This window comes from Periplaneta americana, chromosome 4, assembly GCF_040183065.1.
Source record: "Periplaneta americana isolate PAMFEO1 chromosome 4, P.americana_PAMFEO1_priV1, whole genome shotgun sequence".
In the NCBI taxonomy this organism is placed as follows: Eukaryota; Metazoa; Arthropoda; class Insecta; order Blattodea; family Blattidae; genus Periplaneta; species Periplaneta americana.
This window is the reverse complement of record NC_091120.1, coordinates 182,348,065-182,362,627: the sequence shown is the minus strand read 5'-3', so window position 1 is coordinate 182,362,627 and position 14,563 is coordinate 182,348,065. Positions and strand designations below refer to the sequence as shown.

The 14,563-nt window shown below is 35.9% G+C and overlaps 3 protein-coding genes across 4 annotated transcripts in view; 1 reads left to right on the top strand and 2 right to left on the bottom strand.

The window, feature by feature from the left end:
- Positions 1 to 431: 431 nt before the first annotated feature.
- LOC138698494 (centrosomal protein 43-like) lies at positions 432 to 11,429 on the bottom strand. The gene is made up of 8 exons (XM_069824460.1): positions 11,251 to 11,429; positions 10,912 to 10,965; positions 10,624 to 10,834; positions 10,458 to 10,534; positions 7,313 to 7,750; positions 3,935 to 4,193; positions 3,693 to 3,835; positions 432 to 701 (listed from the first exon to the last, which is right to left on the bottom strand). Exons 1-8 carry the CDS (start codon positions 11,326 to 11,328, stop codon positions 627 to 629), a joined length of 1,335 nt encoding a protein of 444 aa, XP_069680561.1. The 5' UTR covers positions 11,329 to 11,429; the 3' UTR covers positions 432 to 626.
- Positions 11,430 to 11,449: 20 nt separating this feature from the next.
- On the bottom strand, positions 11,450 to 12,985 carry LOC138698495 (EEF1A lysine methyltransferase 1). The gene is made up of 4 exons (XM_069824462.1): positions 12,749 to 12,985; positions 12,054 to 12,201; positions 11,756 to 11,965; positions 11,450 to 11,635 (listed from the first exon to the last, which is right to left on the bottom strand). Exons 1-4 carry the CDS (start codon positions 12,905 to 12,907, stop codon positions 11,511 to 11,513), a joined length of 642 nt encoding a protein of 213 aa, XP_069680563.1. The 5' UTR covers positions 12,908 to 12,985; the 3' UTR covers positions 11,450 to 11,510.
- Positions 12,986 to 12,995: 10 nt separating this feature from the next.
- The window catches only part of LOC138698496 (uncharacterized), a 34,715-nt gene continuing 33,147 nt past the window's right edge, over positions 12,996 to 14,563 (top strand). Inside the window, exons 1-2 of one of the 2 annotated variants that reach the window (XM_069824463.1) lie at positions 12,996 to 13,232; positions 13,370 to 13,421. The gene's annotated coding sequence lies outside the window, so the exon portion shown is untranslated. The remainder of the gene's footprint in view (positions 13,233 to 13,369; positions 13,422 to 14,563) is intronic. The other variant, XR_011331881.1, reaches the window with a different exon arrangement.

Here is a 14,563-nt window from a genome sequence, read left to right as displayed (position 1 = left end):
TTCTGTATTACCATGTACATATTTATATGTGATAGTGATTTTTTAATCTGTACTCATAGTATGTTATGATTCTTTTACAGAAATGCATCGCAATGTGTATGGATCGGTATATGGATGCATGGAATTTAGTTTCAAAAGCATATAGTAGCAGACTTCAACGAGAAAGACATCGACTGTAGAAACAAAAAAACCTATATGAAGTGTAATTAGTGAAGTAAGTTAGTGGGTCGAACATTGTTGTGGTGTATTGGGACAGAAGTCAATCAATTCAACTGTTTTTTGTACAGCTTGACATTGCCTATAAAAAAATTGTGTGTTTAGGATTTCCAGTTTTAAATCCATATTGCAAGACATTGTTTGTACAGTCTTATCCTGTAAAATGAATTTTATTTAGAGAAAACTAAGTTTTTTTTAGATTGTTTTCCACCATAAAAGAAATGTCGAATTTATTATTAAATATAACAAACATTATCATATAATAGATTGTGTAATTATTAGTAAAACTTCATTACATAAATTAACACAAATTCAGATTTACACAGAGCACGTAACTTGTACAAATTAAATATCCTGAAGTTTGAACATGCACACGACTTGGCAGAAGCTTCTATTGCTGGGAACTCATTTCACTTCACGTCTTCTATGTAGTCAGCCACTCCACTCAGATTTGAGATGGTAGCATCTGCTGTCATGTCATCCATCTGTGGAATAACATAGGGATATTAAAAGGTAAGTTAAGTTATACTTTGTAGACATAACAGCTGTGAAAGAAGATGTTTGACATTTAACATGTGTACTGAACACTGTTGCCACTCCCATCTAAATTACCCTCACAAAGCAATGTGTGCCCATGTTAATTATTAATTATAATTTGAGGCTTTCATTTCTAGGAATTTGCATTGTGTCTATAGTGAAGATCACGTAAGAGCAGTTCCTAAAAGACTAATTTGGCATCTCTTCAGTGTTGCCAACTAATACCAGAAAATCACAATGCTATTTACTGAAATAAGCCTAACAATATTTATTTACCACATCTCATCTTTATGTTGGGAGGCCTTTTCTAAATGGTTCAATAATTTCCGAAATAGTATATTTTCCTCCTGGACCTCTCATATATTATGTTGGTAATTAGTAGATTAGTATGCTCTAATATTAAAATGTATTTTGTCTGACAAAATGAAATTCATTGCTTTGACTAAACAGTTTACAGTTAACGAGATCTAACCTAAAAATGTATTTTGTTTGATCACGTGAAATGATTAGTACGAATTCCGAAAAGAGAATATCACTTTGAAATGTATAGCCTACTTAAAATTCTTACTCCTAATAATGTTGTTATTCTCGTTATAATTCCTGTCTCTGTGCGCATAATTTCTTTTTTAATGTATTCTTTCTTTAGTACATTATAGGCCTTCATATTAATTATAACCTCGTGAAGTGTAAGTACTTTGAATGGCAAGCACTTTCTTTCGTGTAGAAGTCGCAACAATACTATTACCTCTCTTGGACATTTTAATAAAAACCTAAACACGAAAGAAATTCATTGAAGTGTGAAATATTCTTCTATCCAATAGCCACGTGCATGTTTTATACCAAGTAGATCTATAGGTTATAATCTTATTTAATTATACTTACTTGAATATAGTGTTGAATTGGAATTATGTATTGATATTAATATTAATACCGGTATTACTAATTAATTATTAATTCACAAGCCTAGTTACTTTCAATTTTTTCAGTTTCCTTCTACTCCAAACCGAAATTCTTGCTGCCAACATAACAGTTGGAAAATAACTGCCAGTTGTAGTATTTGTCAGTACCTACCCGAAATTCGAAACAAAGCTGGTAAAAGAAAATTCAACTTAGCATGCAAATTAATCCGAACACGACATATTTTTACATTTTCTGTCATTGTTGGCCTCACAGCTGCTCATACCGCTTTAATTGACATCTATAGTACGTGTAATTCCATTGTTGAAGGTCTGTCATTATTTTTTTTTATAATATGTGACATTTTGCCTGTCGTTTTGTACTTATAAGCATTTCAGTTGTGTTGAAGACTTAATACTGCAATCCTGTGTACATTCTGTCATCTTCACAAATGGATACAACTCCACGAAAACGGTCTAAAATTATAACATTAGCAGAGCATTCTTCTATGACATAGAGGCAAATTGCTGCAGAATGTCACATCGGTTTGGCTACTGTTAATTCGATCATAAAACGATACAGGGAGACTGGATCCATCACACCCCAGAAAAAAGGAAACTATGGCTGGAAAAGGAAGACTTCACCTGCAGATGATCGTTTAATTGTCAGGAAAAGTAAATTAAATCCTAGACTACCTGCTGTCGACTTAACCCGCGAGTTAATGGCTACCACTGGGGCGAATATTCACGTCACAACAATGCGGCGTAGGCTTTTGGAAGCTGGACGAAGAGCTCGTAAGCCTATTAAGAAGCAACTGATAACCCTGTTAAGTGAAAAAACGCTTAATGTGGGCAAAATTACATCAACACTGGACAGTGAATGACTGGAAGAATGTACTTTTTTCCAATGAGTCTCATTTCGAGGTCCACGGCCACCGTGTTTCTTACGTACGGAAAGGATCCGAAAAAGTAACAGCAGCTCATCTCCAACAAGCACCCAAATAACCCGCCTAAAGTAATGTTTTCGGGTTGTTTTACACATGAAGGGCCTGGAGCATTAATACCTATCAAGGGAATGATGAATTTTGACAAATATATTCACTTATTGGTAACCAGAATCGTACCCCAGCTGCAAAAATCATTTCCGGATGGCAGAGGTGTGTTCCAACAAGACCTGGCACCATACCATACATCTCGAAAAACTACAGAATTCTTCAACAAGAATATTCAGGTACTCCCCTGGCCAGGCAACTCACCCGACATCAACCCCATTGAGAACTTGTGGTCAATTTGCAAAAGAAGAATGCAAAAAATGGATTGTTCTACAAAGGAGAAGATGATTTCTGCCCTCATTGGTGTATGGTTTCGCGATGAAAAAAATGAATATTTGTGGGAAATTAGTGGAATCCATGCCAAATCGTCTCAAAGCTGTTATTAGGAACAAGAGGTAGATTACATAGATTACTGAGGTATGTCTTAGATCCTTTTTTTATCTCATTTGAGTGTTTTTGCATAAGTAATTACGTTCGGATTAATTTGCACGCTACTGTATGTACTAATAGGAAAATGGTTAGGTTTCACCCTAAGTATCCATATTTATACTGTAATTCCCTATACGCTAGTGCTACCATCATTTTGGAACACTGTATATAATTGCCCAGTTTATAAAGTCTAGGAAACTCGATATAGACAATGAAGACGCGCTATTCTGATTTTTTTTTACAGACTATAAAGCAGAGTTGTAAGAATCAGATATTCGAAGCTAGATTGCAAATGTTAAATTAATAATTATACTTGTATACTGCTTATATTGAGAAATTGCTTCAAAGTGACAAATTCATGTACTCTCAACGAATTTCGGTTATTTTATATATATTGTTTTCTATTTCTAGTCGTCCAAAAACTGAGCTTTTATTATATGAATATGTAAGAGTTCGTAATTGATGGATGCGAATGTGACATTGTAATAGCCTCTGAACTCTATAGGGATTATTTGAGAGGTATTGTTACATGTTGCTTTCCTCTCATTTGGCCAATACTCACTCCTGAAGCCGAGCTTAGCAAATCATCTACGCCAGAGGCCAATTCTTCTTCTATCTCAGTATCAGTGCCTTGATTTGTCCGATCTTCCCTAGCACTGTTGCTGGCAGATGAATGGAAATCTTCATCATAGTTGTCTTGAGATTCTGAAGATGAACATACAAGAACACATTCATATTTAGCTAATTTCAAACACATTACACAAGCAAGTCAAGACAATAGTAACATTTGCATATGGTACATACCCAAGCCTAGGTCAATCATAGCTTTAATTTGATGCATGTCCTTTTGTTGATTAATGCCAGGAAGGGTTGCAGGAGGTTGTTTTGCAGAGAAGTTAACTCCCATCAGAGGGGGCAGGTTACCAAGAGAAGATAGCGTGCTGCCTGCTGTAGGTTTTGCAACAGGGTCTACATTTCTTTTACTAGTCTGTTGAGGTTTCTTCTTCTTAGAATCAGTCTTGCTACTATTCATTTTTTGTGAAGATTCAGAATTTGAAGCATCCTGTACATAAAAATCAGTATTTACAATGTTGAAATTACATTTCATTGCTGAAATTTATTTTTTGTTGTATTTTCTACTGCAGAGGTTATTCAGTGTTGAAATTCAACACGAGAGAAATGGCGAATAAATTTTTACTGGATTCCTCTATCAGGGGGGGACAGGTTTGTATTTCCCTTCCAGAGCAAGTCGTGCTGAGGATTTTATTTTTGCCCTCGGTCAGTTCAAACCAGAAAGTGTCCCGAACTGTTTCAGAATCAGAGTTGGATCCTTCATCATGACAATGCATCGGTCTATTGTGGCTTCTCCATCCAAAAAACATCTGGTCCAAAAAAAACTCAAAAGGCGTAGGTTTGATGACATTCCTATATTAAAGAGAATGCAACAAGGGAACTGTTTAGTCTCCAGGAAAGTGACTTCCAAAGATGTTTTGAAATGTGGCAGGGACACTGGCAGACCTGTATTACATCAGGGGGAGAGTACTCGGAAGGAGGCAAGCACTAGTTATCCTGTAAGTATCTCCATTGTCAAAACTGTCTTGAAACTTTTTGATCAGACCTCATATTTTCACTAATTTATCATGCTTTCTTAATTTCTTTCCTTGAAAGAATTTATAAAACAAATTGTAAAGATAGACAGTGATAAAGGTCATTTTTTTTTCTCTATGAAAAGGCACTCAGAAAATTTCATTAAATTATCTCAAATATGTATGAGCTATGAAGGGAAACGTTCAAAATATAAATTACGGGAAATGAATGGCTAACTTGTCGAGGTGGGCGTGACTAAAGGCTGTGTGATGTATCTTGTCTCACTGTGAAAAGAGAGAGAAAGGAGATACGTCTTACTTCGTCTGTATTGTTATGACGAAAGGGGGAGTGGAGCGGTGCCGTCCATCCATCCAGTGGCGGAAGGGACTAGTTGATACATTCTGTAGCACAAAATAAAATAACAAAATATCTCTCTTCGTACTGTAGTTCCGTCACTGAGCTTGTCTTTCAAGAAACAAAGTTCCGGCAGTCTGTACAATAATAAGGTTTTGAAAGGAATCCTGAAAATTTACAATCCTCCTATAATCTCCACCCTCATCTGTAGGGACTTGCTTTTATTGCTACTGAGACAAGATAAACCTTACCAGGTATAGAAGAAATTTAAAGGGATAGGCCGAATTTCACGTCCTCATGTTTGGGTCCCAAGTCGTGATGTATTGGCGACATTTAAATTTTTTTATTAAAGAAAATCTATTCAATGAAATGGAAAACAAAAAAAAAATATATATTTTCATTGCCTCCAATGTTGTACATGATGCTTTAATATCCCAAATAACTTCAATGGCTCATGCCTTTTGAACAAATTTCAATAGGCAGAAACTGCCACAGATAAGAAAGACAGAAGAAGGCCTCGGTAGCATAAACTGGTATAGCGCTGGCCTTGTATGCTCGAGGTTGTGGGTTCGATCCCGGCCTAGATCGATGGCATTTAAGTGTGTTTAAATGCGACAGGCTCATGCCAGTAGATTTACTATAAAAATAATATAATAATCTGTGGCGCTACAGCTGGTGAAGGGCCTAGACCGACCAGCTGGCTGCTGGCCTCACGCCCACATGTCGAAGCAGAGGCGGACGATCATCCAACCAGAATGGAGGTATCGTGTGGTTAGCATGATGATCCCTCCCAGCCGTTATAGCTGGCATTCGCAACCGGATTTGGCTACCTATCGTAGCTCCCAAAGTGCATCACGATGCTGGGTGGGCACCAGTCCCATACACTGGCCGAAATTTCATGAGAAAATTTATTCCCCCATGAGGACTCGAACCAGCGTGCATTCCGTAACGCGAGTCCTAGACAGGATGCCTTAGGCCACGGCGCAGGACCAGTAGATTTACTGGCATGTAAAAGAAGAACTGCGAGACAAAATTCCGGCATACCAGCAATGCTGACATAATCTCTGCAGTTGTGAGCGTTGTTAAATAAACTACGTATAATACCATAATATACAGAAGAAGGTGTGCTGTCGTCCACCCAGGAAAATCTGAATGGCAACAGACATCAGTTGTAAAATACTTCTACAAAATCACTTAGTCTTTCACAGGAAATGGACAAATGGAAGTATGTCTTATGGTTCTGTACAAAGCGTTGCAAAGCTACTGAAGGTAAAAACATTCATTTTGATTCTTGCGTACACTACTTTTAACACTTGAATATAAGTAATTGATTAACTAGCGGACTTACTCGTATTAATTATGTAAGTTTGTGCGGCTTACAGCTGTTTCGGTGCTTAACACACCATCCTCAGAGCCTACTAGATCTTGGTGTCATCTCGAACTTCTCTGCCTGTTATGTGGGTGCGTTTGATTGTTGAAAGGTGTTGAATAGTGGAGTCAAATAGTGTGTGTGTGTGTACTGAAATTGATCTGTGTGTTGAGAATTTGATAGGGGTGTGTTTTAGTGTGTTTGTATATTTCTAGTGTGTAGAGTTTTTGGTTCTTGGGTTGTATGTGTAGGATTTCCATGTCTGCATTTATGTTATTGTATGTATGGTTAGCACTGCGTATGTAGATGTATTATGTTCTCTGTTTATTGCTTTAATGTGTTCTTTGTAGCGTGTTTGGAATGATCTGACGGTCTGTCTGTACAAAGAACATATTAAAGCAATAACCAGAGGACACAATACATCTACATACGCCGATCACATAACCAATGCTAACCATACATACAATAACATAAATGCAGACATGGAAATCCTACACATACAACCCAAGAACCAGAAACTCAACACACTAGAAATATACAAACACACTAAAACACACCCTGATCAAATTCTCAACACACAGATCAATTTCAGTACACACACACTATTTGACTCCACTATTCAACACCTTTCAACAATCAAACGCACCCACATAACAGGCAGAGAAGTTCGAGATGACGCCGAGATCTAGTAGGCTCTGAGGATGGTGTGATGAAGCACCGAAACGGCTGTAAGCCACACAGACTTACATAATTAACACAAGTCCGCTAGTTAATAAATTACGTAAAAACATTCCAATACAGTGGTGCAAGAACTACAACCCAGGATCTTGTGATCTGGAGTTTGCTTGCTGCTCTGATGCTCAGTCCCTCACCTGTGACTCGGGCTTGGTGTGAGTTGGCGAAGGCTCCACAATTAGGGAGTTGCGTGGCGTGATCTGTGAAGAACCTGTCTTGCTCCTATTTGACTCTTTACTGCTCTGACTTGCGTCCTCCAACTCTGAAGATACTGATCTTGGCGAGTTTTCTTCAGATGCTACAGGCAATGGAATTTCCTTCAACCTAGGCACCTTGTTTGTATCACCAATCTGTTTTGATATTTCTGGTACTAAACTAACAGGCTTTGTTTCCAGTGGAACATTATTAGAATTTTCTTTGGTAGTTGTGACTTCAGATCGTAACAAATTTACATTGGATGGAATTGCAGGCTTCTCCCCTGAGGCACTGTTTGAAGAATTATCTGTTAAGGCACCGTTCTGAGCCAAGGGATCGATTGTAGCAATACTTTTCCCGCTGTTTGGTTTATTTTCATCCTGAAATAAAAATCAAGCACTGTAAAGTAACTACAAGATATTGTAAGTTTCTGAAATTGATTAAGATTTCATCGATTATTTAACTGATTCAAGGAGTAGACAATGAAGCAGAAGCTCTCGGGACGAATACATATAAATCAGTAACACTAACAGTACAAATGAATGAATGATTGCAGAAAGGACCTGAGTCACATTTTTTTTTTTTTTTTTTTTGTGAAATTCAGTTATGAGCAGATTCTGAATCTCTGGAGGTATATTCAACTTTGTGCATAGAAAATACCGCAATCTACAGTCTCTAGACACATAGCTTCGTCTCAAATAGCAGAAGTCAATAAAATGCTATCTCAACTAATAACACTCAATAAAAGAATTGTATTCCAATGGATACCATCCCATCGTGGAATCCTGGGAAACGAGAATGCGGATGCTTTAGCAAAGAAGGGCAGCACTGCTACTTACAGACCTGTTACTAAATCTACGTATTACTCTGTGAAAAGGTTTATTATATCTACATACTTAGACTTCAACAAACAAAATTTGATAACACAATCTCAAGGGAAAAAATGGAGCTCTCTGTATCATATTCCACAGTTGATTCCTGATTTACCACGCAAATCGTCTGTAGCTGCATTTAGATTGGCAACAGGCCATGAGTGTTTGGCCAAGCATCTGCATAGAATTGGAATATATCAGTCTCCTAACTGTCCATTGTGCAACTCAAATCAAGAAATGGATTCAGAACATCTCAAAATCTGTGCGTCAGTGGCTGACCATGACAATATCTTTGAAAAATATTGGCGTGCAAGAGGTCAAATGAATTTATTGTCAAATGCCTGGCATTAGAAAACAACAACAGAGATCTAATGTTGAAAACATGGGATTGAATTTCTGGTTGAGTGCAGGAGTCCAGGACTGCAGTTCTTTCTGCACTCGAAAGTTCACTATTAGCTGTTTCACACACCATGCATATTTTGTTTTGTTGGAAATTTTTTTGGTACAATAGGTGCAACGAACAGATATGCTAGATTTTAAATCATGGTGGCCATCACTGTATAAAAATACTTGCATTTCAGTATAAACCTCTCCTCACTATGTTGTAAGAGACTGTAAGATTTTATTCATTGCATGTACATTTAACCAGTTTGTCTATGGAAGTGAGAAGAAAGGATTGTTTACTGTCTATAAGTATATTGGTGGCTTTAACTTCAGCACATTTCACCTGTCTCAAAATCGAAATATTGCTCTGCCTGTGTGCCTTGTGTATCCAGACAATGCAGTTCCAATCAATGTGAAAAAAGACTGATATTAAAATAATCAGCTGCCTATGTGTCAGAAACTGCCGAAAAAAAGAATTCTGGAATGATATATCCAGTAGAGAGCTCCTGAAATCAGTGTCACAGTGCTGTGAATATCTGGCAAGAAAAATAAATGATCCAGTGACATTAGAGTTGGTTTGTTCAGGCTTTTGGTATGCCTTACATATACTGTTTTTGCTGTAAGAAAAACCCTAATGTAAACACAAGCACGTTGCTGTCATACCCGTGATTGGCTCCCAGTCGAAACACTCACATGACGCAGGAAAATATAGTTCGTATTTGGAAACCCTAATCCTGTATTATTTGAAAATAAAAAATTGAATTCTAGTTGTTAAATACGATGTAACATATAACTTCACTTATATGTAAAATGCTATGTAAAAGAAAAGCTATTTTTATATTTTGTTATTTATTATGAACGCGGATGAATACCAAGAGTAATATCGAGGTAGTATGTTCTTGTAACAAGATGACGTCACTTGAGCTCGTAGTTGTTTACATAAGCACGTGGTGCTGTAGTATGGTTTCTGCATCCTGGAAGGAATAACTCATTTGTCTGGCAGTGATTGACCGTACACGTAAGTTTAAAATAATTTAATTGCAGTAATTATAAAGTGAAAGTTTCCTAAGCACACTAATGCATAGTAGTGAGGTTAGGTCTACTTGATGAGTAACTGGAAATGTTTAACATGAAACAGAATGTACAACAGTGGGCAGGATTAGGTACTGAGAATCTATGGCGCCAAGCTGAGGCCAATGAAGCCTCACTTCAGTCACGTGCTATTTTTTTACATTAGGATTAGGATTTTTCTTACAGCAAAAAGATTATAGATAGGAGATTTGCCTTGGACCATATTGAAGAATGCTTTTGTGAGATACCGTTATGATTCCCCAATATCGTCATAACATCCACTTTCCTCTGCATAGTGAAAAATATGGTGGTATTACTGCGTTATGATTATTGCTGTAAAAAGTCAGAGAAAATGATCAGTCTGGTATATAAAAAGCGAAAGTATTTGAGCAGGTTTACAGCTTTTGTAATCATTAGGGCCTACATCATGTCTCTGAAGTGTTGCAATTTTGAGGTTATTTTAAAAGATTAAAGTTTTTTTCTGTCACGTATTGTGTGTAGCAGGACTGAAGTTTCGCCGAACTTTATTCTACCTGCTAGTGGCATGGCACCACAAAGCAAGTGAAGGCGGTAATGCTACAAGATCCTTAGCTCAGTTGTCATCTTATTAAATGAACAGTTCCTTCTGCGCTCATCAACAATGAACACAAAATCTCTGGCCCTGAACCTTTCACGTGCTTCATTAGAAACGTAAGGAGTCGCGGTAACAGTAGTGTTACAGAATAATTAATTATAGCGCACTAAACTTTTTGTGTATTACCTTAACTGCATCAGAAGATTCAACAGTCTGGCTAAGGGCTATGTGTAATATCTGTGCCAGTAATGGCCCTTTCTTACCTGCAAGGAATAAAACGTGATTTTACAATACTAACATGAAAGCAAATATAGGCTACATAAGAACTGGACCCACACAATGCAATACAAACCATTAATACTGTCTACTTTAAGGTCTTTCATTAATTTCGATCTTCCGCCATAATTATAGTATTTTCCTTGAGCTGTTTCTGGATCGAACACAGAGAGTGTAAAATCCAATTTAAAGAATTCAAGAAATTCACGAACTAAAGAAGCAGCAAGTGCCCCTTCGTTAGTGCTGAGAAAAGCTTTCAGGGGTTTGTTTATAAACTGGTCAGTCTCCTGCAAAAGAAAACATTCAAATGAGTGAATGTCTCACGAAATATGACGAAAATGGAGCATACACAGAAGTAACATACCATCACAGATTCTTGTTCCTCCAGTGCTAAAAAAACGCTTGCTCGCAATTCCGCCTGTGAACAAATTATGCGTGTATTTCTGTATTAATAGGTTAGGGTGGACTGCTTTTTATACATGTTGTTCAAATTTAATGAGTCATCTTTTATGTAAGTAGCTGGAAAATCTATTAAAATTACTTTCTTTTCTACTTCAGTATATATTTGAACACAGTAATGAAATTAATGCAAAACTAATATGTAATTATCTGCCGAAATGTTTAAAGAAACGAATGGACTTAACGTAACCGAGGCTATTGCCCATATTATGATATCGTATAAACGAAACGATATTTTTCTTACCCTAATTCTTGATAATACTCCATTATTTTCTAATGTTTGCGCCACCAAATCCCTTAATTCTAGTTCTTCCTCAGACATTTCTAAATACTTGTTTACTAGTTATAAAATTGGTTGGCAGCAGTGAGTAAACAAACGACTACTAAACATCCTGTATGAGAAACCAACTACTCAAGATCAAAATATATAACAACTTCAAATCTAACCTGAATTGTTTCTTTATTGCATAAATTCACATAATTTACATTACAAATAATTTCAAACTAACTACCCATGTCATAATTTGCATAACAATAAAATTCATTAGCCAAGTTATTCTTGTGATGTGGTTCAAATCCGCATTTTCTGACGTTCAGTAACCTACTGGCCAGATCTTCCATTTTGGCACCTGAAAAAGTAAATTAAATTGCAGATATTAAGTGCTTTCACCTTCATAATGTCATCATTACAAGACTGCATATTACTTTTAACAACAGCTTCATGCAATAAATAACTCGTGTGTACAAACCTGTACACAACATAATTTTATTTTTCGCGAGGAATTTCATAGTCACTGCTGTTTTAGTAAGGCATTCTTCAGATAGAAATGGTGGATCGGCAACAACAACATCAAAGTTTCCAGAAAAGTGGCGAGGAATATCCAACGGAGATTTGTAGTCATATAATATAAAATCATCTCCGTAAACAGCAAATCTCTTGTCGAACTCGAATAGAATTACTGTAAAATAGAATCATTGCAAATTAATTGATTTGTGTTGTAAATTACAACTTGTTGACTATGATGATGATGGTGATAACATAATTACCCTGATTTTCACATTTCTCGGATTTTAATTTCTGATACAGTGTTGGGCAGGAGATAAGAGCTATCTTTCCATTGGGACCAGCTGCCCGCATTGCTTCTTTTGCTAGAAAAGCTGCAGTTTCGTCATCGTACCAAAACTGACTCAGTTGCTGAAATAAATACGTAAATTCTTGTCAAAGATTTATTTCCAATAATTTCGTAACATAAAACAATGTTTTTTTTTTTTTTTTTTTTTTTTTTTTTTTTTTTTTTTTTTACCACATTTATGGCTCGTGAAGCGACACCATTATTTCATTACAGCAATAATGGACTGTTATCATTTTAACTTTTTATTTGACATCTAAACAATAATTTTATTCTCACATAATTCAATGTGTTAGGGCAAATGTAATGAATACGGTATTATAAATTTATAAACTAAAGTTTTTCCATATAGAACCGGTACTTTCAGTTTTTAATTAAATAGTCAACTTTTGTTCGAAATTGTTTGTAATTTAAGGCATGTAGATATTCTGTTATGAATATAAATTATTTACTAAAATTGTGATACTTATGCTTTTTGTGCTATCTGTATGTCCATTATTCTTAGAATAAAGCTAATTATTATTGTTGCGTACATGTTCCGTCGCCATTGTTACGTCATTCACACTACTATATGAAACATCACGTTAGACTTGAAGTATTATAGCTACATACCCAATCTTCATCAAACTGAACATCTTGTGTTACAGTTTCTCTTCCTTCCAAAATACTTCTAAGTTTTTCATCTTTTTCTGTTTGTTGGGCATAAAATTCCTGAAGTGCTGCTAATGCTTCTTTCGACAATTGTGGGGAATCGTCGTCACTGTCTGTCATATCTCACGTGATATTACAATGTGTTGTACAAAATTACTCTTCTGTCTCACAAATGCAACGACTCATATAATTTTCATAGAATGACAAATGAAAATCTACAAGTGTTGTCAAAATGTACCGTATAATAGATGACGGCTCTACGATCGCACTTTTGAAAATGGCAGATACTAAATTTGTACCATAACATGGGTGCGGCTTACGTATAATATTTTGAATTTGTAAAATTTCCATGGTGCTGCAAGGCTCTGGAAAAGCCTGCTGGACCATTGGTCTAGCTTACCATGGGAACGTGCTTTGGTCGCTGCTTTAACATCAAAAACACCAAGTAAGCATCATGATATCTCCATTCTCCCGCCGTCAATATCATATAATGAAGTGATATCTTTGTATTGAAGGATGCATTTATAATCGTTAGAATGTAAGTGATAACTGGTGTCAGTGAAATTTACCTGTCTTTTTCAGACCATATCGTTCACAGCGAACTATGTACTTTCAAGGGGAGGATAATGTTGAGGTGAGATTCATAATTTCTTATTTTGTATCTCATTGTTGTATATACTGTACAAACATTGCATAACATGCATCGTAGCAGTGTGAAAATAGTTTTGTGTTATATTGATAATGCATAAATGACGAATTCTGAACGATAGTTACTGTCAATATGTTTATACGCATAAGGCAGCCCAAGTGTTGGTGCATCGCTCGTAATTATTGTGACTGCATGTTATGTTTTAACTTGATTGAAAGTTATGACAGTTCTTTTTTGTCTGTATTAATTGCAAGCAATTTTATTCTATTATTGTGGACTACTTCATGCTGCACATGATATTATACTCTTCATAAGAAATAAGTTTATAGACATTCTTTATTAAATTCAATACAAATCTGGGGGGGGGGGGAAAGGAAATGTAGGTACCGGTACCGAAAAAGATTATTCTGTATTTGTTGTATGAAGTACTGTAGGCTGACGCAAGCCTCATAGCACCACAAACTAATCATTATTTTTGTTGCAGACATAATAACAGTAGGCTAATGTTTTGTAAGTATTGGTCTTTGTGTAATGGGAACCTCTCTGTACAATACACTCTCTCCTAAATATGAAAAATAGTTTGATATTACTTTTAATTTGTCATGTACATAAAAATGTTGAAGGATTTGATAATAACTGTTTTCATTTATGTAGGAATGTATGTCTGTTGATGTTTCAAGTCTTGCAAAGTACAAACTATTTCTCTTTCTAAGTTTGTCGTATTACCATATTTTACCATGATGTGTGCAATATTATACTTGTCTCACATTTAGTATAATATAAGTACTTATTTTTATGTAATTGAGCTACCCGAGTATTGTGACCAAATTTTAATTGGTAATTGAGAGTGAGTTAAGAGAAGATGACAACTTTAACTTGTGCTTTTGTAAGTTAGCGATTTCTTAAATTAGGCCTACTGAATTATTTATCAAATATTGCAAGCTTAAAAAAATCAACTAGAACTAATGAAGATGACTATGCATCATATCACGACAGCTACTACTGGAGTTTAAAGGTATTCTCTGTGCGAAGATTAAACAATTTACCTTTACTTTAATAATGCATAGCTTTTAATAACAGCAGCTTTTCGATAATTCGGACATCATCGAGGATCAGTAACAGGTTTG